The following is a 22788-nucleotide window of genomic DNA, read 5'->3' as shown; positions in this document are numbered from 1 at the left end:
CCCCATCTCTGTCCTTGTGTCCGTGTCCTTGTCACTGTCCCCTCATTATCCTGTTGCCAGTGTCCCCAGCTGTCCCCAGTGTCCCCAGGTGTCCCCAGGTGTCCCCAGGTGTCCCCAGTGTCCCCAGGTGTCCCCAGGTGTCCCCAGGTGTCCCCAGTGTCCCCAGGTGTGTCCCCAGTGTCACCTGAGAGCCACAGGCAGTTGTATTTAAAATGTAAAAGGTTTGATTTTTTAAAAAGGAGAATTTCTGGGGGGAAAAAAAATGAGATTTTTTTTTTTGGTTAAAAAAATAAAATAATCTGGGAAAAAAATTAGTTTTTTGGTCAAAATTTAAAGGGTTTGATAAAAAATACCCAAATTTCCACCCCGTGGCAACTGAAAAATGATATTTTTTTCCTTAAAAATTTAAACGGTTTGATTTAAAAAAAAAAAAAAAAGGAAAAAGTGAGATTGTTGGTAAAATTTAAGGGTTTAAATTAGATTTTTTTTCTTCAAATTTATAGGCTTTGATTAAAAAATCCCAAATTTCTGCCCTGTGGCAGGTGAGAATCTGGGGGAAAAAAATGAGATTTTTTGGTTAAAATTACAAGGTTTGATTTAAAAATTCCTGAATTTCGAGGGGAAAATGAGATTTTTTGGATAAAAATTAAAGGTTTGATTTAAAAAAGGAGAAATTCTGGGCGAAAATGAGATATTTGTGGTCAAATTTAAGAGGTTTGATTTAAAAAAAAGGGGGGAAATGAGCATTTTTAGTAAAAAATTAAATGTTTGATTAAAAAATCCTGAATTTCTGCCCCGTGGCAGGTGAAATTGTGGGGGAAAATGAGAATTTTAGTTAAAAATTAAAGATTTGATTTAAAAATTCCCGAATTTCTGGGGGAAAACGAGATTTTTGGTTAAAATTTAAAAGAATCTGAGGGAAAAAATGAGATTTTTTTCGGTTAAATTTGAATTTGGATTTGGTAAAATGAGGATTTTTTTTTTTGAAATTTAAATGTGACAAGGACAGCGCTGTCCCCTCAGTGTCCCCTCAATGTCCCCTCAGTGTCCCCTCAGTGTCCCCTCAGGAAGGGGAAAAATCTGAAAAATCTGAAAATCTGAAAAAATATTAAAATTAAAAACATAAAAATATGAAAAAAATGTGAAAATATAAAATAAAGTATATGGAAATATTAAAAAACACGACAATATGGAAATATGAATAATATTTTTTAAAATCTGAAAAATATGAATCGAAGCTTTTAAAACAAATGGAACAAATGAATAAAGATAATTAGGCTGAAAGTTTTCAAAACAAAAAGGGAAAAAAGAATTAAAATTATTAGAATAAAAGAATGTAAAAAAAAAACGAGAATGAAAGTTTTCAAAACAAATATAATAAAGGAAGGAAAATAATTAGAATAAAAGGGTTCCCAGCCCAGTGTCCCCAGTCCTGTGTCCCCATCTCAGTGTCCTCAATCCCAGTCCCGTGTCCTTTTGGTGTCCCCGGGTGTCCTCAGTGCAAGCCCCATGTCCCCCCCAGTGTCACCTCAGCCCCCCCAGTGTCCCCAATCCTGTGTCCCCAGCAGTGTCCCCGAGACCCAAGTCCCAGCCCACTGTCCCCAGGTGTCCCCAACCCCGTGTCGCCCCATTGTTGACCCCCCAGTGTCCCCAATGCCAGCCCAGTGTCCCCCGGGTCCTGAATCCCGTGTCCCCCTCTCAGTGTCCCCAACCCGGTGTCACCACCCGATGTCCCGAATCCCTCTAGGTGTCCCCAGGTGTCCCCCGGTGTCCCCAGGCCCGTGTCCCCCGCTCCGTTACCTGCGGGGTCCCACTGTCGCTCCCCTCTTCCCCCCCGGGGTATTTTTAGCCGGGTCGGCCCCTCCCCCACCCCCCGGGGTATTTTTAGGGTGTCCCCGCCCATCCCCCACCCCCTGCAGGGATCCTCCGGGGCAACTGGGACAAACTGGGATGGACTGGGAGAGACTGGGAGAGAACTGGGATGGACTGGGATCCATTGAGAGCCAACTGGGAGGTGGCTGGAGAACACTGGGACTGACTGGGAGGGACTGGGAGGGGATTGGGAGAGACTGAGAACCACTGAGAGACCACTGAGGAATGACTGGGAACAACTGGGAATTACTGGGAAGGGACTGGGAGAGAACTAGGAGGGACTGGGATGAACTTGGAGGGAACTTGAAAGGACTGGGATCCATTGAGAAGCAACTGGGAGGTGGCTGGGGAACACTGGGACTGACTGGGAATAACTGGGAGGGACTGGGATGCATCAAGAGGCAACTGGGAGGTGGCTGGACAGTGCTGAGACCAGCTGGGATGGACTGGGGGCCCTTGAGAGACTACTGGCAATGACTGGGAGGGGATTGGGATGAACTGGGACAAACTGGGAGGGACTGGGGGAGCACAACCCCCCCCCTTTTTGAGGGGGCTATAGGGCCTCTATGGGGTGTAGCCCCTTTTGGGGGGTCCAGGCTGGTTCCAGCCCCTCCCCATGGCGTTCAGACCCTTTCTGGGGTGTCCGGGACATCCCAAATCCCCCCGGAGAGTGGGTGGGGTTTTGAAGGGGTCTTTGGGTGATTTATTAAAAAACTATGGACATTGATCTAATACCAATATCCAACTATGACGGACAAAGACTCTCTAACAGTTTAAAGTTAGAAAGTGTATGTTTATTACGACGCCGGGCAGCGTGCGGGATAGCTCCCAGAAACACACGCGCAATTTACAGATCATCACAGGGCCTTTTATCTACAGAAGTATTGAATACACAAACTACAAATGCATATTCATAGCTCTGATACCTCCCATTCCCCGCTTCGTATGGTAATTAGCCCAAAAAGCCACCAAGCATGCGTAGTTTGTTCTTTGAAATGGGTCGGTGGTCTTTTTAATGGGGTGGGGTCCCAAAATGATGAAGTAAGATTGTCTTCCTCAGCTCTGACTTTTTAACCTTTAGTGTTTGTGACAGCTAAATCCTGTTTTTCCCAGGACTGTTTGATTTATGATTGTATTGTATTCATGGGGTCTATTGATTATTCAGGATGCAGAAGCCCTAGTTTGACAGCTCCTCTGATTGATCGGTTCCTTCCAAGGATTATCAGTTCTTTCAGTCTGGCTTCTGTTAGCAAAAGGGAAGTCCTAGCTACATTATCTCAGCACTATCTATTTTGACTACAGTCTTTAATTCTTCTAAATCTATGCCTCATGGGGGTGCCGGGTTCGAGTCCTGGCTCCCCTGGAGGACCCCGCGTCTCCATGGTCAGTGTGGGAGCGGCCGGAGCGGCCCCATGAGCGCCGCTCTGGCTCCACTTCCGGCCCCACTTCCGGCGTCTCTGTGGCAGTGGAGGACCCCGCCTCTCCATGGTCAGTATGGGAGCGGCCGGAGCGGCCCCATGAGCGCCGCTCTGGCTCCACTTCCGGCCCCACTTCCGGCATCTCTGTGGCAGTGGAGGACCCCGCCTCTCCATGGTCAGTATGGGAGCGGCCTCATGAGCGCCGCTCTGGCTCCACTTTTGGCCCTACTTCCGGCGTCTCTGTGGCAGTGGAGGACCCCGCATCTCCATGGTCAGTATGGGAGCGGCCGGAGCGGCCTCATGAGCGCCGCTCTGGCTCCACTTCCGGCCCCACTTCCGGCGTCTCAGTGGCGGCGGCGGCGGCAGCGGCGGGAGCGGAGTGAGGCGCGCGTGGGAGCGGTGAGGAAGGGGCGCGAATTTTGGGAGGCTTTGGGGCTTTTTGAGGGTTTTTCGCGGGGTTTTGGAGGGTGGGGGGAAGTGAAGGAGGAGGTCCTGTTGAGGTGGAGGGAGTCGTGGAGGGAGATGAGGGGGTTGAGGGGTCTGAGGGGAGTTTTGAGGGGCCCGTGTGGGGAAAATGGGGGAGATTGAGGGGGGAGGTTGGGGGGGAATCCTCTGGGGGCTCTGAGGGGGGAGGTTTAGGGATGTCCCTTGGATAGGTCCGAGGGGAAATTTGGGGGGTCGGGAGGGGACTGAGGGGGGAGATTTGGGGGCGTTCTGTGGGGAGGTTGAGGAGAAACGTGAGGTTCATGACGGGATAATTGGGGTCGAGGGACTTTGAGGGGTCTGAGGGGAAATTCGGGAGATCTGTGAGGGCAAATGGGGGGACATTGAGAAGGGGAGGTTTGGGGGGATCCCTTTGGGGGATCTGAGGGGATATTTGAGGCGTCCCTGAGGGAGAAATGGGGGAAGACTGAGAGCAGAGAATTGGGGGGGCGGGGGGGGTCTGTGGGGTGGGGAACGTGGGTTTTGGGAGTTTTTGTTCCCCCAATTTTTGGGCAGTTTTCTCTTTTTTTTTTTTTTTTTTTTTTTTTTTTTTTTTTTTCTGGGGCAATTCCTCCCTTCTTTACATGTTTTCCTGCCCTTTTTTCTGAGTGTTTATTTCCCTTATTTTTTTAAACATAACCCCCCCCCCTTTTTTCAGTGCTGATTTCCCCAATTTCCCTCTTATTCTCCCCCCAATCTCCCCTTTCTCCATCCACTCCCGCTGTGTGTCCCTGCAGCCCCCCGAGGCCCCCCAGGCTGGGCGTTGGGGCGTTTGGGGTGCCCGATGTACGCCGTGTACAAGCAGACCCACCCCCCCACGGGGCTGGAGTTCTCCCTCTTCTGTCACTTCTTCTCGGCGGCCGAGCGGAACCTGGTGGTGGCCGGGACGTCCCAGCTCTTCGTCTACCGCCTCAACCACGAGCCTGAGGTGAGACACAGAAAATGAGCTTTTTCCCCACAAAAAAATCCACCCAAAAAAAAAAAAACCCCAAACCCCTGCAAAAAAAAAAAAAAAAAATGCCCCAAACCACCCCAGAAAATCTGCAAAATCTCACCCAAAATCCCCCCCAAACGCTACCCAAATGTCCTCAAAAGCACCCAAAAAATCCCCAAAATCCCTCCCCAGAAACCTCCCAAAATCCTCCCCAAAAATGAGCCCTCCAAAAGCAGCATGTCCCCCAAAAAGAATCCCCGCAAAACCCCCAAAAATCTTAATTTATTGCCTCAACCACAAGCCTGAGGTGAGACACAGAAATTACACCCTGAAAACGAGCCTTTCCCCAAAAAAATCCACCCAAAAAACCCCAACCCCCCCCCCCAAACACCCCAGAAAATCTGGAAAAACCATCCCAGAAAGCCCCACCCAAAATGCCTCTAAAAACCCACCAAGAAACCCACCAAAAAGCCCCCCAAAAGCCTTCAAAAATCCCCCCGCAAAAAAAAACCCAAAATCTCCCCCAAAACCTTCAAAAATCCCCCAAAAAAACCTCAAAACTCCTCCCAAAACCACCTGAACCCGCCCAAAAAAACCCCAAAATCCCCCCAATCCCCCAAAAACTATCCAAAATCCTCCCTTAAAACCCTCACATTCCCCAAATTTGTGTTTCTCTTGCAGGCACCGGGAAAAGGTGACAGGAATGGAGGTGAGTGAGATTATTTTTGGGGAATTTTGGGCGGATTTGGGGATTTTTTGAGAGGATTTTGGGGGTATTTTGGGATGATTTTCCCCATTTTTGGGACAATTTTTCCCATTTTTTGGGTTGATTTCTTCCCTTTTTGAGGTGATTTCCTCCACTTTTGGGTTGATTTTCCCCGTTTTTGGTACATTTTCCATTTTTTAGCTGATTTCCTTCCTTTTTGAGTTGATTTCCTCCATTTTGAGGATGAGTTCTCAATTTTGGGGGGGATCCCACCCTTGCAGAACTTCAAGAAACCCCCCCAAAAAGCCACAAAAAAAAAAAAAAAAACCCAAAAATCCCAATTTTGAGGTAAAAATTAATGAGGAAAATCCCCGAAATTAATTAATTTCAACGAGGGGAGCAGAAAAAACAAGCGAGGAGCGAGCAGGAAAATCCCAACCCACGAAATCACCCTGCGTTCTGAGGGGATCACACCCTTGCAGAACTCGGAGAAACCCCAAAAAAAAGGCCCCAAAAGGCCCCAAAAATCCCGTGTTTTTTGTCCCCAGAGGGCAAAGGGCAGCGGGAGAAGCTGGAGCTGGTGGCCTCGTTCTCCTTCTTTGGGAATGTGATGTCCATGGCCAGTGTCCAGCTGGCCGGAGCCAAAAGGGACGCGCTGCTGCTCAGCTTCAAGGATGCCAAGGTGACAGAGAAAACAGCCCCCAAAACAACCCCAAAAGGAAAAAAAAAACACCAACCCCTCCTAAGAAACTCTTGAAAAAAACCCAAAAAAAAAAACCCCCAAGAAACCCTTAAAAAAACCACAAACCCAAAAAACCCCCCAAGAAACCCTTAAAAAAACACAAACCCAAAAAACACCCCAAGAAACCCCTAAAAAAACACAAACCCAAAAAACCCCCCAAGAAACCCCTAAAAAAACACAAACCCAAAAAACCCCCCAAGAAACCCCTAAAAAAACACAAACCCAAAAAACCCCCCAAGAAACCCCTAAAAAAACACAAACCCAAAAAACCCCCCAAGAAACCCCTAAAAAAACACAAACCCAAAAAACCCCCCAAGAAACCCCTAAAAAAACACAAACTCAAAAAAACCCCCAAGAAACCCTTAAAAAAACACAAACCCAAAAAACCCCCCAAGAAACCCCTAAAAAAACACAAACCCAAAAAACCCCCCAAGAAACGCCTAAAAAAACACAAACCCAAAAAACCCCCCAAGAAACCCCTAAAAAAACACAAACCCAAAAAACCCCCCAAGAAACCCCTAAAAAAACACAAACCCAAAAAACCCCCCAAGAAACCCCTAAAAATACACAAACCCAAAAAACCCCTAAAAAAACACAAACCTAAAAAACCCCCCAAGAAACCCTTAAAAAAACACAAACCCAAAAAACCCCCCAAGAAACCCTTAAAAAAACACAAACCCAAAAAACCCCCCAAGAAACCCCTAAAAAAACACAAACCCAAAAAACCCCCCAAGAAACCCCTAAAAAAACACAAACTCAAAAAAAGCCCCCAAGAAACCCTTAAAAAAACACAAACCCAAAAAAAACCCCAAGAAACCCTTAAAAAAACACAAACCCAAAAAAACCCCAAGAAACCCCTAAAAAAACACAAACCCAAAAAAACCCCCCAAGAAACCCTTAAAAAAACACAAACCCAAAAAAAACCCCAAGAAACCCCTAAAAAAACACAAACCCAAAAAAAACCCCAAGAAACCCCTAAAAAAACACAAACCCAAAAATCCCAATAAAACCTCAAAACAAAACCCCCAATGATACCTCAAAAAACCCCAAAGAAAACCCCACCCAAAAAAAACTGAAAGAAAAACAAAAAAAAAAATTCCAAAGAAAACCCAAAAACCCCAATATAAGCTCAAAAAATCCCAAAGAAAACCCCAATAAACCCTCAAAAAAACCGCAAAGAAATCCCCCCAAAAAACCTAAGAAACCCTTGAAAAAAACCAAACCAAAAAACTCAATAAAACCTCAAAAAACCCTAATAAAATCTCAAAAAAAAAAACCCAAAAAAGCCAAAAAACCCTGAAAGAAAAGCCCCAAAAATCTCCAATAAAACCTCAAAGAAAACCCCCAAGAAAAGAACCAAAAAAGCCCAATAAACTTCCCCAAAGAACCCCCAAAACCCCCCCCCAAAAAAAAAAACCTCAAAAAAACCCCAGAAAAATACCCAAACCCCCCCCGAAAAGCCTCCAAAACCCCCAAAAAACTCAAGAAAAATAACAACAAAAAAACCCTAAACCCACTCAAAACACCCCCCAAAAAAACCCCAACCCCCCAAAAAACTCCACCCCTAAAACCATCCCCCAAAAAACCAAGAAAACCCCCAAAAAAACCTCCAACCCCCCAAAAAACCCCTGCATAAAGCTCCTAAAACCCCCAAGAAAACTCCCCCCCCAAAAAAAAACCCCAAAAACACCCACAAAAAACCCTCAAAAAGCCACAAAAAAACCCTCAACGCCCCCAAAAAACTCAAAACCCCCCAAAAAACCCAAGAAAAGAAAAAAAATATCTTTAAAAAACCCCCAAAAACTCAAACTCCAAAAAGCCTCCAAGAAAACCCTGAAAAAAACGCCAAGAATACTCTCAAAAATATACAAAACCCCCCCAAAAACACCTTCGATCCTCCAAAAAACCCCAAGAAAAGCTCCAAAAAAAACCCCTCAGAAAAACCCCAAAATACCCTTTCAAAAAAACCCTGAAAGCCCCAAGAAAACCCCCCCAAAAAAAATCCCCTCAAGTACACCCCCAAAAATCCCAAAAAGGTCTCAAAAAACCCCAAAATCTCCCAAAACAAATAAAAAGCTTCTTCAAAAGAAACCCCCCAAAAATCCCCAAGAAAAAGCTCCAGAAAAAAATCCAAACCCTCTGCAAAAAAACCCTGAGAAAAGCCCCAAAAGCTGCCCCCAAAAAACCCTAAACAGCTCCAAAAAGACCCCTCACAACCCCCCCCCCAAAAAAACCCAAAAACTCCAGAAAAAACTCCTAAAAACCTCTGAAAAAAAAAACCCCAAACAAAAACCTTCTGGAAAAGCCCCCAAAAATCTCCTGAAATCCCCCTAAACAGATTCAAAGAAACCCTAAAAAATACCCAAAACTCCCCAGAAATTCCCCCAACCCCTCAAAACCACAAATCTCCCCCTCCCAAAAAAAAAAAAGACCCTAAAAGACCAAAAACTCCAAAAAAAAAAAAAACCCCAAACAACCCCATTGCCTAATTGTTGCGAGGCCCTGACCCATTTTTGGGGTGTTTTGACCCATTTTCGGGGTGTTTTATCCTGTTTTTGGGGTGTTTTGACCCATTTTCAGGGTGTTTTATCCTGGTTTTGGGGTGTTTTTCCCCGCAGCTCTCAGTGGTGGAGTATGACCCCGGCACGCACGACCTCAAGACTCTCTCCCTGCACTACTTTGAAGAGCCCGAGCTGAGGGTGAGCCCCCCCCAAATCCCCTGGATTTCACCCCAAAACAGATTTGGGGTTCCCCCTGAGTGAATTTTTGGGTTCCCCCGGATCCCAGAGCTATCCCAAACCTTCTGAATTCCCGTTTTTTTCCCCAGGATGGCTTCGTGCAGAACGTGCACACGCCCCGTGTGCGCGTGGACCCCGATGGCCGCTGCGCTGTGATGCTGATCTACGGCACCCGCCTGGTGGTGCTGCCCTTCCGCCGGGACTCCCTGGCCGACGAGCACGAGGGGCTGGTGGGAGAGGGGTGAGAGACCCCCCTGAGCACCCCCTGAGCCCCCCAAAACCCCAGGGAGCCCCCCTGAACTCCTCTATTCCCCCCATCCCACAGGCAGAAATCCAGCTTCCTGCCCAGCTACATCATCGATGTGCGGGAGCTGGACGAGAAACTGCTCAACATCATCGACATGCAGTTCCTGCATGGCTACTACGAGCCCACGCTGCTGATCCTCTTTGAGCCCAACCAGACCTGGCCCGGGTCAGTGATGGGGTTTGGAGGGGGTTTGGAGCAAATCTGGGGGTGTTTGGGGGGTCCCAGCCCCAGCAGCTCCCCCATGGACACCCCAGTCCCACCCTGCTGATCCTCTTGGCGCCCAACCAGACCTGGCCTGGGTTGTTTTGGGATGGACAGAATTTTGGGAGGTTTAAGGGGGATTTGGAGGAAATTTGGTGGGATTTGAGGGGGTTTCAGGAGGTTTCAGGGGTGTTCAGAGGGAATTTTTTGGGTTTTGGGGGTCCCAGCCTGTGCAGTTCCTGCATGGACACCCCAGTCCCACCCTGATGATCCTCCTCCAGCCCAAGCAGACGTGGCCTGGATCCCTTTGGGATTTTGGGGAGATTTGGGGGTATTTCTGGGGGTTTTAGGGGGTTTTGAGGGGGATTTGGGGAGATTTGGGGGCATTTTGAGGGTCCCAGCCCATGCAGTTCCCGCATGGTTACTATGAGCCCACGCTGCTGTCTCTTTGAGCCCAACCAGACCTGGCCCAGGTCAGTGTGGGCAGTGTGGGGATATTGGGGGCGGGGGGGGTTGGAGGGGATTTGGGGAATTTTTGGGGGGTTTGGGGGGGTTTGGGGTGTCAGGAGGGCTCAGGGGAGGGGTCCCACCCGCTGCAGGGAGACACTGCCCAGTTTGGGGGTGACAGTGACCTTTGGGGACATTGGGGTGTCCCCAAAAGAGTGACAGGGCTGGGGGTGGTCACCTCAGGGTGACATCGGGGTGTCCCTAAAGGATGACAGGGCTGGGAGTGGTCAGGGGTCACCTCAGGGGGACATTGGGGTGTCCCCAAAGAGTGACAGGGCTGGGGGTGGTCAGGAGTCACCTCAGGGGGACATTGGGGTGTCCCCAAAGAGTGACAGGGCTGGGGGTGGTCAGGAGTCACATCAGGGGGACATTGGGGTGTCCCCAAAGAGTGACAGGGCTGGGGGTGGTCAGGAGTCACATCAGGGGGACATTGGGGTGTCCCCAAAGAGTGACAGGGCTGGGGGTGGTCAGGAGTCACATCAGGGGGACATTGGGGTGTCCCCAAAGAGTGACAGGGCTGGGGGTGGTCAGGAGTCACATCAGGGGGACATTGGGGTGTCCCCACAGGAAGGTGGTAGTGCAGCAGGACACATGTGGGGTCAGGGGGGTGTGTATGTGACCCCTCAGGTGACACAGGTGTCCCCAATGTCCCCACAGGAGGGTGGCAGTGCGGCAGGACACATGCAGCATCGTGGCCATCTCACTGAACATCCTGCAGCGCGTCCACCCGGTCATCTGGTCACTGAGCTCACTGCCCTTCGACTGCACACAGGCCCTGCCTGTCCCCAAACCCATCGGTCAGTGACACAGGGACAGTGACAGGTCACTGAGCTCACTGCCCTTCGACTGCACACAGGCCCTGCCTGTCCCCAAACCCATCGGTCAGTGACACAGGGACAGTGACACACTGACACTGATGCAGTGACAGGGTGACAGTCAGTGACACAGTGACAGAGTGACAGCAACACAGTGACGCAGTGATGCAGTGATAGTGACATTTCCACAATGTCCCTGGCAGGTGTGGTGATGGTAACAATGATGGTGACAGTGACACTGACTCTTCCCATGTCCCAGTGGGCCTGGTGGTGGTAGCACTGATGGTGACAATGAGAGTGACACTGTCCCCATGTTACCCTGTGAACTCCCTGCTGTACCTGAACCAGAGCGTGCCTGACAGTGACAGTGACAATGACACTGACGGTGACAATGACGCTGTCCCTGTCCCCAGGAGGAGTGGTGATCTTTGCTGTGAACTCCCTGCTATACCTGAACCAGAGCGTGCCCCCGTACGGTGTCGCCCTCAACAGCCTCACCTGCGGCACCACCGTGTTCCCGCTGCGTAAGGGACCCGCCCTCAGCCTCACCCGCTTCATCCTCATCCTCAGCCTCATCCTCCCCATCCTCATCTTCATCTTCCTCATCCTCATCATCCCCATCATCCCCATCATCCTCAGCCTCATCTTCATCCTCATCATCCTAATCCTCCTCATCCTCACCTTTATCAGCCTCATGTTCAGCATCCTTGTCATCGCCATCTTCGTCCTGCTCACCTTCATCGTCCTCATCATCCTCATCATCCTGTTCCTCTTTTCCTCTCCCTATCCCCATCCCTGGCCCTGGCCCCTGTTCCAGGTGTGACTGTCCCTGTCCCCTGTCCCGTCCCTGTCCCATCTGTGACAGTCCCTGTCCCCAGGTGTCCAGGAGGGCGTGAGGATGACTCTGGACTGTGCCCAGGCCACCTTCATCTCCTATGACAAGATGGTGATCTCCCTCAAGGGGGGTGAGATGTGAGTCTGGGGGGGGTCCCAAGGGTGTTTGGGGGGTCCTGGGGGTGTCCCCAAGGAATCTGAGTGTGTCCCCATGGGATTTGGGGTGTCCCCAAGGGATTTTGGGGTCACCTGTCCCCCCTGAGGTGCCACCCCCTGTCCTGGCACTGATCAGGGACGGGATGAGCTCCGTCTCCTGGGACGAGATGGGGTCCCTGGGGGTCCTGGGTTTCCTGGGGGTGTCCCCGTGGGATTTGGGGTGTCCCCAGGGGATTTTGGGGTGTCCTGCCCTGCCCTGAGCTGTCTCCTCCCTGTCTCAGCTACGTGCTGACGCTGATCAGAGATGGGATGAGCTCTGTCCCCTGGGACAAGGAGAGGTCCCTGGGGGTCCTGGGTCTCCTGGGGGTGTCACCGTGGCTTTTGTGATGTCCCTAAGGATTTTGGGGTTTGCCTCTGTGATTTTGTGGGTGTCCCCAAGGATTTTGGGGTTTCCTGTCCCCCTCAAAGTGTCCCCTGTGCGTCCTGGCACTGATCAGGGACAGGATGAGTTCTGTCCCCTCCTTGTCTGGGACAAGGGGGTGTCCCTGGGGGTGTTCCCAGGGGTTCTGGGGTGTCCCCATGGGATTTGGCGGGGTCCTGTCCCCCTCAAAGTGTCCCTTGTGTGTCCCAGCTACGTGCTGACGCTGATCACGGACGGGATGCGCTCCGTGCGCTCTTTCCACTTCGACAAAGCCGCCGCCTCCGTCCTCACCACCTGTGTAAGCACCTGGGGACACCTGGGGGACACCTGGGGACACCCAGAGACCCTCAGGGACACCCAGGGCACACCTGTGTCCCCAGATGGTCCCTCTGGAGCCGGGTTATCTCTTCCTGGGGTCTCGCCTGGGGAACTCACTGCTGCTCAGGTACACCGAGAAACTGCAGGAGCCCCCGGCCGGGGCGGGCAAGGAGGGGCCCGACAGGCAGGTGAGTCCCCAAAACACACCTGGGGGACCCCAAAACCATCCCCAGCACCCCAAAATCCACCTGGGGATCCCAAAATTCACCTGGGGACCCCCAGAATCCTCCGCAAGAATCCCAGAATCCTTCCTGAGATCCCAAATCCCTATCCCAGAGCTGGGGTCGACAAGGAGGGGCCTGACAGGCAGGTGAGACCCCAAATCTCACCTGGGGGGCCCAAATCACACCTGGGGGCCCCCAAAACACACCTGGAGGGCCAAAAATTCACTGAGGGGGCCCTAAAACCATCCTGGGGGGACACAAAATCTTCCCCAGAACCCCAAAATTCTCCCTAAGAGCCCCAAAATCCTTCCCAAGATACCAAATCCCCATCCCAGAGCTGGGGTGGACAAGGAGGGGCAGGTGAGACCCCAAAATTCACTGAGGGGGCCCCAGAATCCACCTGGGGATCCCCAAAAATCCATCTGGGGGACCCCAAACTTGTCCCTGTCCTCCGCAGGAGGAGCCCCCGGTGAAGAAGAAACGCTCAGAGCCATCAGGGCCATGGGCAGGTGGGGACACCTGGGGGACATCTGGGGACAGTGGGGGACACACCTGGGCACACCTGGGGACAGCTGGGGGACACCTGGGACACACCTGAGGACACCTGGGAGACAGCTAGAGTATACCTGGGGACACTCAGCATCATTGGTGGAGGGTGACAGTGACAGGAGAGACACCTGGGGACACCCCGAGTCACAGGGGGGTGACAGTTGGGTCCTTGTCCCCAGGGGGGTGACAGTGGGTGACACAGATGGCAGTAGGTGACAGAGCTGTCCCTGTACCCAGGGGCTTGACACAGGGATGAAACAGGTGACACAGGTGACAGGTGTGTCCCTGTCACAGGGGGGTGGCAGTAGGTGACACAGGGATGACACAAGTGACCGATGTGTCCCTGTCCCCAGGGGGATGACACAGGGTGACACGGGGTGGCAGTGGGTGACACAGAGATGACACAGGTGACAGGTGTGTCCCTGTCACAGGGGGTGACACAGGGGTGGCAGTGGGTGACACAGGGGTGACCCAGGTGACAGGAGTGTTGCTGTCCCCGGGGGGTGGCAGTAGGTGACACAGGTGACAGGTGTGTCGCTGTCCCCAGGGGGGAAGCCGCAGGCACAGGACGAGGTGGACGAGATTGAGGTGTATGGCAGCGAGGCCGCCTCGGGGACACAGCTGGCCACCTACTCCTTCGAGGTACTGTCACCTCTGTCACCTGTGTGTCACCTCCCTGTCAACTGTGTGTGTCACCTGTGCCAACTGTGTGTCATCTGAATGTCACCTCCCTGTCAACTGTGTGCCACCTGTGTCACCTCCCTGTCACACAAGCTGGCCACATGCTCCAGGTGGTGTCACCTCTGTCACCTTTTTGTCACCTCTGTTACATCCCTGTCATCTGTCACCTGTGTGTCACCTGTGTCCCCTCCCTGTGACAATGTCCCCAGGTGTGTGACAGCATCCTGAACATCGGGCCCTGTGCCAACGCGGCCATGGGGGAGCCAGCCTTCCTGTCTGAGGAGGTGAGGGACCCAAAATCCACCCCAACCCCTGACCCCAACCCCTGACCCCTGACCCCAAACATGACCCCAAACCTGACCCCAAAGCTGACCCCGTTGTCTCCCACAGTTCCAGAACAGCCCTGAGCCCGACCTGGAGATTGTCCTGTGCTCAGGATACGGCAAAAATGGGGCGCTCACTGTGCTGCAGGTACCCCAAAAACCCTAAAAACCACCCCAAAATATCCCTGGGACACCAAAAGTACCCCAAAACCACCCCAAAAAACGTCCCTGGGACCTCAAAATCACTCCAAAAACATCCCTGGGACCCCAAAATGTCCCCAAAACATCTCTGGGATCCTTCTGTGCCCCCAAACCACTGAGAACCCCCAAAAGCCCCCCCATATCCCAAACCTCCTTAAATCCCCTGAACCCCAACTCCCCTGGACCCCAAACCTTCCCCAAAATCCAAACCCCCAAAACCCCAATACCCCTGTACCCAAAAAAAAAACCCTGCAGCACCCAACCTCCCTTAAAACTCCAAATCCCTCCTGACACCCCCAAAACCCCAAACGTTTCCTGAAAAGACTCCAAAATCCCAACTCCCCCCTAAACCCCCCAAATCCCCCCTGAACCCCCAAAACCCCAAACCTGTCCTGAAGCCCCTAAATCCCAAACCCCTCCTGAAGCCCAAACTTGCCTGAACCCAAAAAACCCAAACCCAGCTGAACCCCAAAACTCCAAATCCCCCCGAATCCCAAAAATCCCAAACCCCCCAAACCCCAAAATGCCAAATCGCCCCAAACCCCCTTGAACCCCAAAACCCTCAAATCCCTCCAAACCCCAAATGCCCCTGAACCCCCATGACCCCCCAAAACCCCAAAAACCCCAAAACCCCTCCTGAAGCCCAAATCCCTCCTGAACCCCAAAACCCCCAATCCCCCCCTGCACCGCCCATTCCCCCCGCGGGAGGTTCCCGGGGGGCTGATCCCGGTGCCAGAGCAGAGCTGGAGACAAACCAGGGCGGCCCCAAAGCCTGGGGACCTCCTGTACCCCCCAGCGACACCCCAAACACCCGGGGGGCACCCCATAGAACTGGAGAGCACCCCAAAACCCGGGGGGCACCCCTTAGACTGCCTGTACCCACAGGGACACCCCAAAAATCTGTGGGGCACGCCATAAACTGCCCGTCCCCATCCCTGTCCCGTCCCTGTCCAGTCCGTGTCCCATCCCTGTCCCTGTCGGATCCCTGTCCCCAGTGACGGTGTCCCCTGTCCCCAGCGCAGCATCCGGCCCCAGGTTGTCACCACGTTCGAGCTGCCCGGCTGTTACGACATGTGGACGGTCACCGCGCCCCCGCCGCGGGAGCAGGTGTGTCACCCCTGTGTCACCTGTGTCACCCGTGTCCCCTCATGTCACCATGTCACCCTCCCTGTGTCCCCTGTCCCCCCATCCCCATGTCCTGCCGCCCCTGTGTCCCGTTTTTGACCCCCATCTGTGTCCCCCCATGTCCTCGTCCCATGTCCCCTCGTCCCCTGTCCACTTGTCCCCTGTCCATTTGTCCTCCTCTCCCTGTGTCTCCATGTCCCCATCATGTTCCCCTGTCCCTCCCACTCTGTTGTGCCATCTCTGTGTCCCCTCGTGTCCCCTGTTTGTGACCTGCCATGTCCCTGTGTCCCTCCATGTCCTCCTGTCCCTGTGTCCCCATGTCCCCCATCCCCATGTTGTACCATCCTGGTGTCCCTCATCTGTGTCCCTGTGTCCCCATGTCCATCCCTGTCCCCATGTCCGTATCCCCACATCCTCTGTGTCCACCTGTGTCCCTTCATCCTGTGTCGCCATATCCCCTGTTCCTTTATCCCCGTGTCCCCTGTCCCCACGGAGGTTCTGTCCCCACAGCCGGAGGTGGCCCCGGGGACAGGGGTGGAGCCTGAGGCAGCGCCGGTTCCGGAAAATTCCGAGGAGGACGGGGAACGTCACGGGTTCCTGATCCTGAGCCGGGAGGACTCCACCATGGTGAGGGACACTGAGGACATCATGGGGACTTCACAGGGATATCATGAGGACATTGTGGGGACATCATGATGACATCCTGGGGAAATGGGGACATCACAGGGACATGATGACATGGGGACACAGACACTCCTTGCTCACACCTGGTGTTCCCAATGTCCCCTGGTGTCCTCTGATGTCCCCAATGTCCCCTCAAGGGACAGTGACCTGGATTTGGAGGCTCACCTGGGATCTGGCCCTGCCTGGTTTCCCCTCATTGTCCCCATGTCCCCAGTCGGGACAGCACCCAGTGTCCTGGGGGCTCCATGGGCACCATATCCTGATGTCCCCTGGTGTCCCCAACAATGTCCCTGATGTCCCCAGATCCTGCAGACGGGGCAGGAGATCCTGGAGCTGGACACGAGCGGCTTCGCCACGCAGGGCCCAACCGTGTTCGCCGGGAACCTGGGCCAGGGCCAGTTTATCGTGCAGGTGTCACCCCTGGGGCTGAGACTGCTGCAGGGTGGTGAGTGACACACCTGGGACACACCTGGGACACACCTGGGGACAGGGACACACCTGGGACACACCTGCAGTGGCATCAGGGGGTCATACAGGGCCCCAGGTGTGACATCAAGGGGCTGGTACAGGCAGGGGTGACACTGCTGGGGGATTCTTGGGGGTGTAGAGACAGTGGGGTGACATTGGCAGGTGACACAGGAGGTGACAAGGGGGTGTGACACTGCAGTGATTCTGACACAGGGTGTGTGACCCTGCTGTGACCCTGGTGTCCCCTCAGTGACACAGCTGCACTTTGTCCCCGTGGACCTGGGCTCCCCCATCGTGCACTGCGCCGTGGCCGATCCCTTTGGGGTGCTGCTCAGCGCCGACGGTCACCTGGCCACCTTCACCCTCAAGGGGGACACCTACGGCGGGCGTGCCCCGCGCCTGGCCCTGCTGCGGCCGCCCGTGTCACACGTGAGTGTCACCTGTGTCCCCAAACCTTCCCAACCATCCCTGGCTGTCCCCGACCCCGCCTGGCCTTGCTGTGCAAATCTGTGTCACATGTGAATGTCACCATGTCCCCAGATTCCCCAGCCGGCCCTGGCTGTCCCTAAGCCCATCTGGCCCTGCTTTGGGTGACACCTTCAAATGTCCCCAGCTGTCCCCAGTGCCAGGGTGACATGTCATTGTCCCCAGCTGTCCCCAGTGTCCCCAATGGTGTCCCCAATGGTGTCCCCTGGCAGCAATCCCGGGTGACAGTGCTGTGCCTGTACCGGGACGTTTCCGGAATGTCCCCAATGGTGTCCCCAATGGTGTCCCCTGGCAGCAATCCCGGGTGACAGCGCTGTGCCTGTACCGGGACGTTTCCGGAATGTCCCCAATGGTGTCCCCAATGGTGTCCCCTGGCAGCAATCCCGGGTGACAGCGCTGTGCCTGTACCGGGACGTTTCCGGAATGTTCACCACCGAGAGCCGCGCCCCCCGCGAGGAGCCCCCACCCCGCCCCCACGCCGAGGCCGAGACCCTCATCCAGGACCTCAGGTAGGTCACCCGTGTCCCCAAGGTGTCACCAAGGTGTCCCTGAGGTGTCCACAGTCTCCAGGTGTGTCCATGTTTGTCTCCACGTGTCAGCCAGGGTTGTCCCCAGGTGTGTGTCCAGGTGTGACAAATCCCATTTTCGTGCAGTGACTCTGTTGATGACAAGAAGGAGATGCTCTACGGAGACTGGAGGGTGTCTCAGGTGTCCCCAGGTGTATCTCAGGTGTGCCCAGGTGTGACAAATCCCATTTTTGTGCAGTGACTCTGTTGATGACGAGGAGGAGATGCTCTACGGGGACTCGGGGGGCTCGGGCCGTTCCCCCCCCAAGGAGGAGCCGCGGCGTTCAGGACCCCCCGAGAGGGACCCGACCCCCCTGAGCCCCGAGCCCTCCCACTGGTGTGTGCTGGCCAGGGAGAACGGCAACATGGAGGTGACTGGGAACACTGGGAGGGGATTGGGATGAACTGGGAGGGACTGGGAATGGACTGGGAAGGACTGGGAGGGGATTGGGAGGAAGTTGAGATGAACTGGGAGGGACTGGGAATGGACTGGGAGGGATGGGGAGAGACTGGGAATGGGGATGGGAGCGCTGGTGTATGCTGGCCGGGGAATTCCCGTTTCTCCTGCATACCTGCGTTGTTTTCTCTTTGTAATTTTCATTTTCCTTCTGCAATTCCCCTTTTCCAATTGCTGTTTTCCTGTTGGAATTCCCATTTTCCCCCCAGAATTCCCATTTTCCCTCCAGAAGTCCTCTTGCTTCCGCCCCATAATCCTGATTTTCTCTCCAGAATCCGCATTGTTTCCGGCTAGAAGTCTCATTCTTTTCTTCCAGAATTCCCATTTTCCCCTGAAAATCCATATTTTTCCTGCCAAAATTCCCACTTTTCCCTTCCCCTGCCCCAGATCTCCCAGGTCCCCGAGTGGCTCCTGCTGTTCCTGACAAAGAATTTCCCTGTGGGGCAGCTCAGCCTCAATCCCCGTTTTTCCTCCAGAATTCCCATTTGGCCCTCAGAGTTCCCATTTCCTGTTGGAGTTCCCATTGTTATCCTATCACAATTCTCATTTTCCTCCCAGAATTCCCACCGTTTCCCCTCTGCAATTTCAATTTTCCAGTTGCTCTTTTCCTGCTGCAATTTCCATTTTCCCTCCTGTTACTCCCGTTGTTTTCGCTCCGTAACTTTTTGTTTTCCCTCTGGATTTTTCATTGTTTCCCTATCAGAAATCTCATTTTCGTGTGAAAATTCCCAATTTTTCCCCCTTCCTGTTGGAGTTCCCATTTTCCCTCTTTAACTCCCCATTGTTTTCCCCTCTGTTATTTTTATTTTCCTTCTGTGACTTTCGTTTTCTCCCCGTAATTCCTGTTGGTTTTCACCCCACAATTCCAATTTTTCACCTGAAAATTCACATTTTTCCCCCCAGAATTCCCCTTTTCTCTGCCATAATTCCTACTTTCCCCCCCATTATTTCCTTCTCCCCCCAGATCTACCAAGTCCCCGAGTGGCGTCTGGTGTTCCTGGTGAAGAATTTCCCGGTGGGGCAGCGGGTGCTGGTGGATTCCTCCTTCGGGCAGCCCCCGGCCGAGCCCCGCAAGGACGAGAGGGGCGAGAGGGAACTGCCCCACGTCAGGGAGCTGCTGCTCGTGGGGCTGGGCCGGGCCCAGAGCCGCCCCTTCCTGCTGGTACTGGGCAAACTGGGAGCACTGGAATGGCACTGGAATGGGAATGGCACTGGAATGGCACTGGGAGCACTGGGAATGGCGCTGGGAGCGATGGGAATGGCGCTGGGAGCAATGGGACTGGCACTGGAATGGCACTGGGAGCACTGGGAATGGCACTGGGAGCACTGGGAATGGCACTGGAATGGCACTGGGAGCACTGGGAATGGCGCTGGGAGCGATGGGAATGGCACTGGGAGCGATGAGAATGGCACTGGAATGGCACTGGGAGCACTGGGAATGGCTCTGAGAGCGATGGGAATGGCACTGAAATGGCACTGGGAGCACTGGGAATGGCACTGGGAGCAATGGGACTGGCACTGGAATGGCACTGGGAGCAATGGGAATGGCGCTGGGAGCACTGGGAATGGCACTGGGAGCAATGGGAATGGCGCTGGGAGCAATGGGACTGGCACTGGAATGGCACTGGGAGCACTGGGAATGGCACTGGAATGGCACTGGGAGCAATGGGAATGGCGCTGGGAGCACTGGGAATGGCACTGGGAGCACTGGGAATGGCACTGGAATGGCACTGGGAGCAATGGGAATGGCGCTGGGAGCACTGGGAATGGCGCTGGGAGCACTGGGAATGGCACTGGAATGGCACTGGGAGCAATGGGAATGGCGCTGGGAGCACTGGGAATGGCGCTGGGAGCAATGGGAATGGCACTGGAATGGCACTGGGAGCACTGGAATGGCACTGGGAGCACTGGGAATGGCGCTGGGAGCAATGGGAATGGCACTGGAATGGTACTGGGAGCACTGGAATGGCACTGGGAGCACTGGGAATGGCACTGGGAGCAATGGGAATGGCACTGGGAGCAATGGGAATGGCGCTGGGAGCACTGGGAATGGCACTGGGAGCACTGGGAATGGCACTGGGAGCACTGGGAATGGCACTGGAGTGGCACTGGGAGCACTGGGAATGGCACTGGAATGGCACTGGGAGCACTGGGAATGGCACTGGGAGCACTGGGAATGGCTCTGGAATGGCACTGGGAGCACTGGGAATGGCACTGGGAGCACTGGGAATGGCACTGGAATGGCACTGGGAGCAATGGGAATGGCACTGGAGTGGCACTGGGAGCAATGGGAATGGCACTGGAGTGGCACTGGGAGCACTGGGAATGGCACTGGGAGCACTGGGAATGGCACTGGGAGCACTGGGAATGGCACTGGAATGGCACTGGGAGCACTGGGAATGGCACTGGGAGCACTGGGAATGGCACTGGAATGGCACTGGGAGCACTGGGAATGGCACTGGAATGGCACTGGGAGCAATGGGAATGGCACTGGAATGGCACTGGGAGCACTGGGAATGGCACTGGGAGCACTGGGAATGGCTCTGGAATGGCACTGGGAGCACTGGGAATGGCACTGGGAGCACTGGGAATGGCACTGGAATGGCACTGGGAGCACTGGGAATGGCACTGGAATGGCACTGGGAGCAATGGGAATGGCACTGGGAGCACTGGGAATGGCACTGGAATGGCACTGGGAGCACTGGGAATGGCACTGGGAGCAATGGAACTGGCACTGGAATGGCACTGGGAGCACTGGGAATGGCACTGGGAGCACTGGGAATGGCACTGGAATGGCACTGGGAGCACTGGGAATGGCACTGGAATGGCACTGGGAGCAATGGGAATGGCACTGGGAGCACTGGGAATGGCACTGGAATGGCACTGGGAGCACTGGGAATGGCACTGGAATGGCACTGGGAGCAATGGGAATGGCACTGGAGTGGCACTGGGAGCACTGGGAATGGCACTGGGAGCACTGGGAATGGCACTGGGAGCACTGGGAATGGCACTGGAATGGCACTGGGAGCACTGGGAATGGCACTGGGAGCACTGGGAATGGCACTGGAATGGCACTGGGAGCACTGGGAATGGCACTGGGAGCACTGGGAATGGCACTGGAATGGCACTGGGAGCACTGGGAATGGCACTGGAATGGCACTGGGAGCAATGGGAATGGCACTGGGAGCACTGGGAATGGCACTGGAATGGCACTGGGAGCACTGGGAATGGCATTGGGAGCACTGGAATGGCGCTGGGAGCAATGGGAATGGCACTGGAATGGCACTGGGAGCACTGGAATGGCACTGGGAGCAATGGGAATGGCACTGGGAGCACTGGGAATGGCACTGGAATGGCACTGGGAGCACTGGGAATGGCACTGGGAGCACTGGGAATGGCACTGGAATGGCACTGGGAGCACTGGGAATGGCACTGGGAGCACTGGGAATGGCACTGGAGTGGCACTGGGAGCAATGGGAATGGCACTGGGAGCACTGGGAATGGCGCTGGGAGCAATGGGACTGGGAGCACTGGGAATGGCACTGGGTGTGGTGGGTGGGGCAGATTTTTTGGGCTCCCCAGGTGTGTTTTGGGAGGGATTTTGGGGTTCCCAGGTGGATTTTTTGGGGTCCCCTGACCCATTTTTGGGGTCCCCAGCTGGATTTTGGTGTGTCTGAGACAGATTTTAAGATTCCCAGATGAATTTTAGTATATCTGGGATGGATTTTGGGCTTCCTGGGATGGATTTTAGGGCTCCCAGGTGGATTTTGGGGTCCTGGGATAGACTTTGGGGTTTCCTTACCTGTTTTGGTGTTCCTGGGATGGATTGTAGGATTCCCAGGATGGATTTTGGGGTTCTAGGATGGATTTGAGGATGGATTTTAGGATTCCAAATGAATTCTAGGATATCTGGGATGGATTTTGGGATTCTGGGATGGATTTTGGAGTTCCTGGGATGTATTTTGGGGTCCCCTGACCTGTTTTTGGGGTCCCCAGGTGCACGTGGAGCAAGAGCTGCTGCTGTACGAGGCCTTTGCCCACGACTCCCAGCTGGGCCAGAGCAACCTCAAGGTTCGGTTCCGCAAGGTGAGGAGGGGGCGGCTCCGGGATTTTAGGGACCCCCCTGCACCCCAAAACCCCCCCGGGCCCCCCCCATGCCATTTTCCTGCCCCCCCAGGTGCCCCACGGGATCAATTTTCGGGAGAAGAAGCTGAAGCCGTCGAGGAAGAAGCCGGAGGGGCCAGGGGGAGCCCCTGGAGGGGCTCCGGGAGGGACCCCCGAGGAACCGGGGGGACCCCGGGGACGTGTGGCACGCTTCAGGCACTTCCAGGACATCTACGGATACTCCGGGGTGAGGGGGCCCCAAAAACGGGCTGTGGGACCCCAAAAACGGGGAGAGAGACCCCAAAAATGGGCTGGGGGACCCCAAAAATGGGCTGGGGGACCCCAAAAATGGGCTGGGGGACCCCAAAAATCGGGTGAGGGACCCCAGAAACAGGCTGAGGGACTCCAAAAATGGGCTGTGGGACCCCAAAAATGGGGAGAGGGGACCCCAAAACCAGGCTGTGGGAC

General features: G+C 54.1%; 1 protein-coding gene across 3 annotated transcripts in view; it reads left to right on the top strand.

Moving 5' to 3' along the window:
* Nucleotides 1-3623: 3623 nt before the first annotated feature.
* Nucleotides 3624-22788, top strand: part of CPSF1 (cleavage and polyadenylation specific factor 1) — a 28310-nt gene continuing 9145 nt past the window's right edge. The window contains exons 1-25 of one of the 3 annotated variants that reach the window (XM_083871475.1): nucleotides 3624-3689; nucleotides 4432-4701; nucleotides 5389-5416; nucleotides 5962-6095; nucleotides 8774-8854; nucleotides 8983-9134; nucleotides 9219-9365; nucleotides 10566-10705; nucleotides 11137-11247; nucleotides 11602-11695; nucleotides 12345-12432; nucleotides 12515-12640; nucleotides 13134-13185; nucleotides 13773-13867; nucleotides 14116-14190; nucleotides 14297-14377; nucleotides 15448-15537; nucleotides 16066-16182; nucleotides 16543-16684; nucleotides 16958-17136; nucleotides 17572-17702; nucleotides 17959-18130; nucleotides 19181-19378; nucleotides 22213-22302; nucleotides 22394-22567. In XM_083871475.1, the coding sequence (XP_083727601.1) occupies nucleotides 4558-4701; nucleotides 5389-5416; nucleotides 5962-6095; nucleotides 8774-8854; nucleotides 8983-9134; nucleotides 9219-9365; nucleotides 10566-10705; nucleotides 11137-11247; nucleotides 11602-11695; nucleotides 12345-12432; nucleotides 12515-12640; nucleotides 13134-13185; nucleotides 13773-13867; nucleotides 14116-14190; nucleotides 14297-14377; nucleotides 15448-15537; nucleotides 16066-16182; nucleotides 16543-16684; nucleotides 16958-17136; nucleotides 17572-17702; nucleotides 17959-18130; nucleotides 19181-19378; nucleotides 22213-22302; nucleotides 22394-22567 (2841 nt within the window). In that variant the 5' untranslated portion in view covers nucleotides 3624-3689; nucleotides 4432-4557. Of the gene's footprint in view, nucleotides 3690-4431; nucleotides 4702-5388; nucleotides 5417-5961; nucleotides 6096-8773; nucleotides 8855-8982; nucleotides 9135-9218; nucleotides 9366-9756; nucleotides 9875-10565; nucleotides 10706-11136; nucleotides 11248-11601; nucleotides 11696-12344; nucleotides 12433-12514; nucleotides 12641-13133; nucleotides 13186-13772; nucleotides 13868-14115; nucleotides 14191-14296; nucleotides 14378-15447; nucleotides 15538-16065; nucleotides 16183-16542; nucleotides 16685-16957; nucleotides 17137-17571; nucleotides 17703-17958; nucleotides 18131-19180; nucleotides 19379-22212; nucleotides 22303-22393; nucleotides 22568-22788 lie in introns of those variants that run through there. The other 2 variants (XM_083871474.1, XM_083871476.1) reach the window with 2 other exon arrangements.

This window comes from Zosterops lateralis (assembly GCF_965231275.1).
Source record: "Zosterops lateralis genome assembly, chromosome: 1".
In the NCBI taxonomy this organism is placed as follows: Eukaryota; Metazoa; Chordata; class Aves; order Passeriformes; family Zosteropidae; genus Zosterops; species Zosterops lateralis.
The sequence above is the reverse complement of the archived record's forward strand: the minus strand, read 5'-3'. Positions and strand labels throughout refer to the sequence as shown.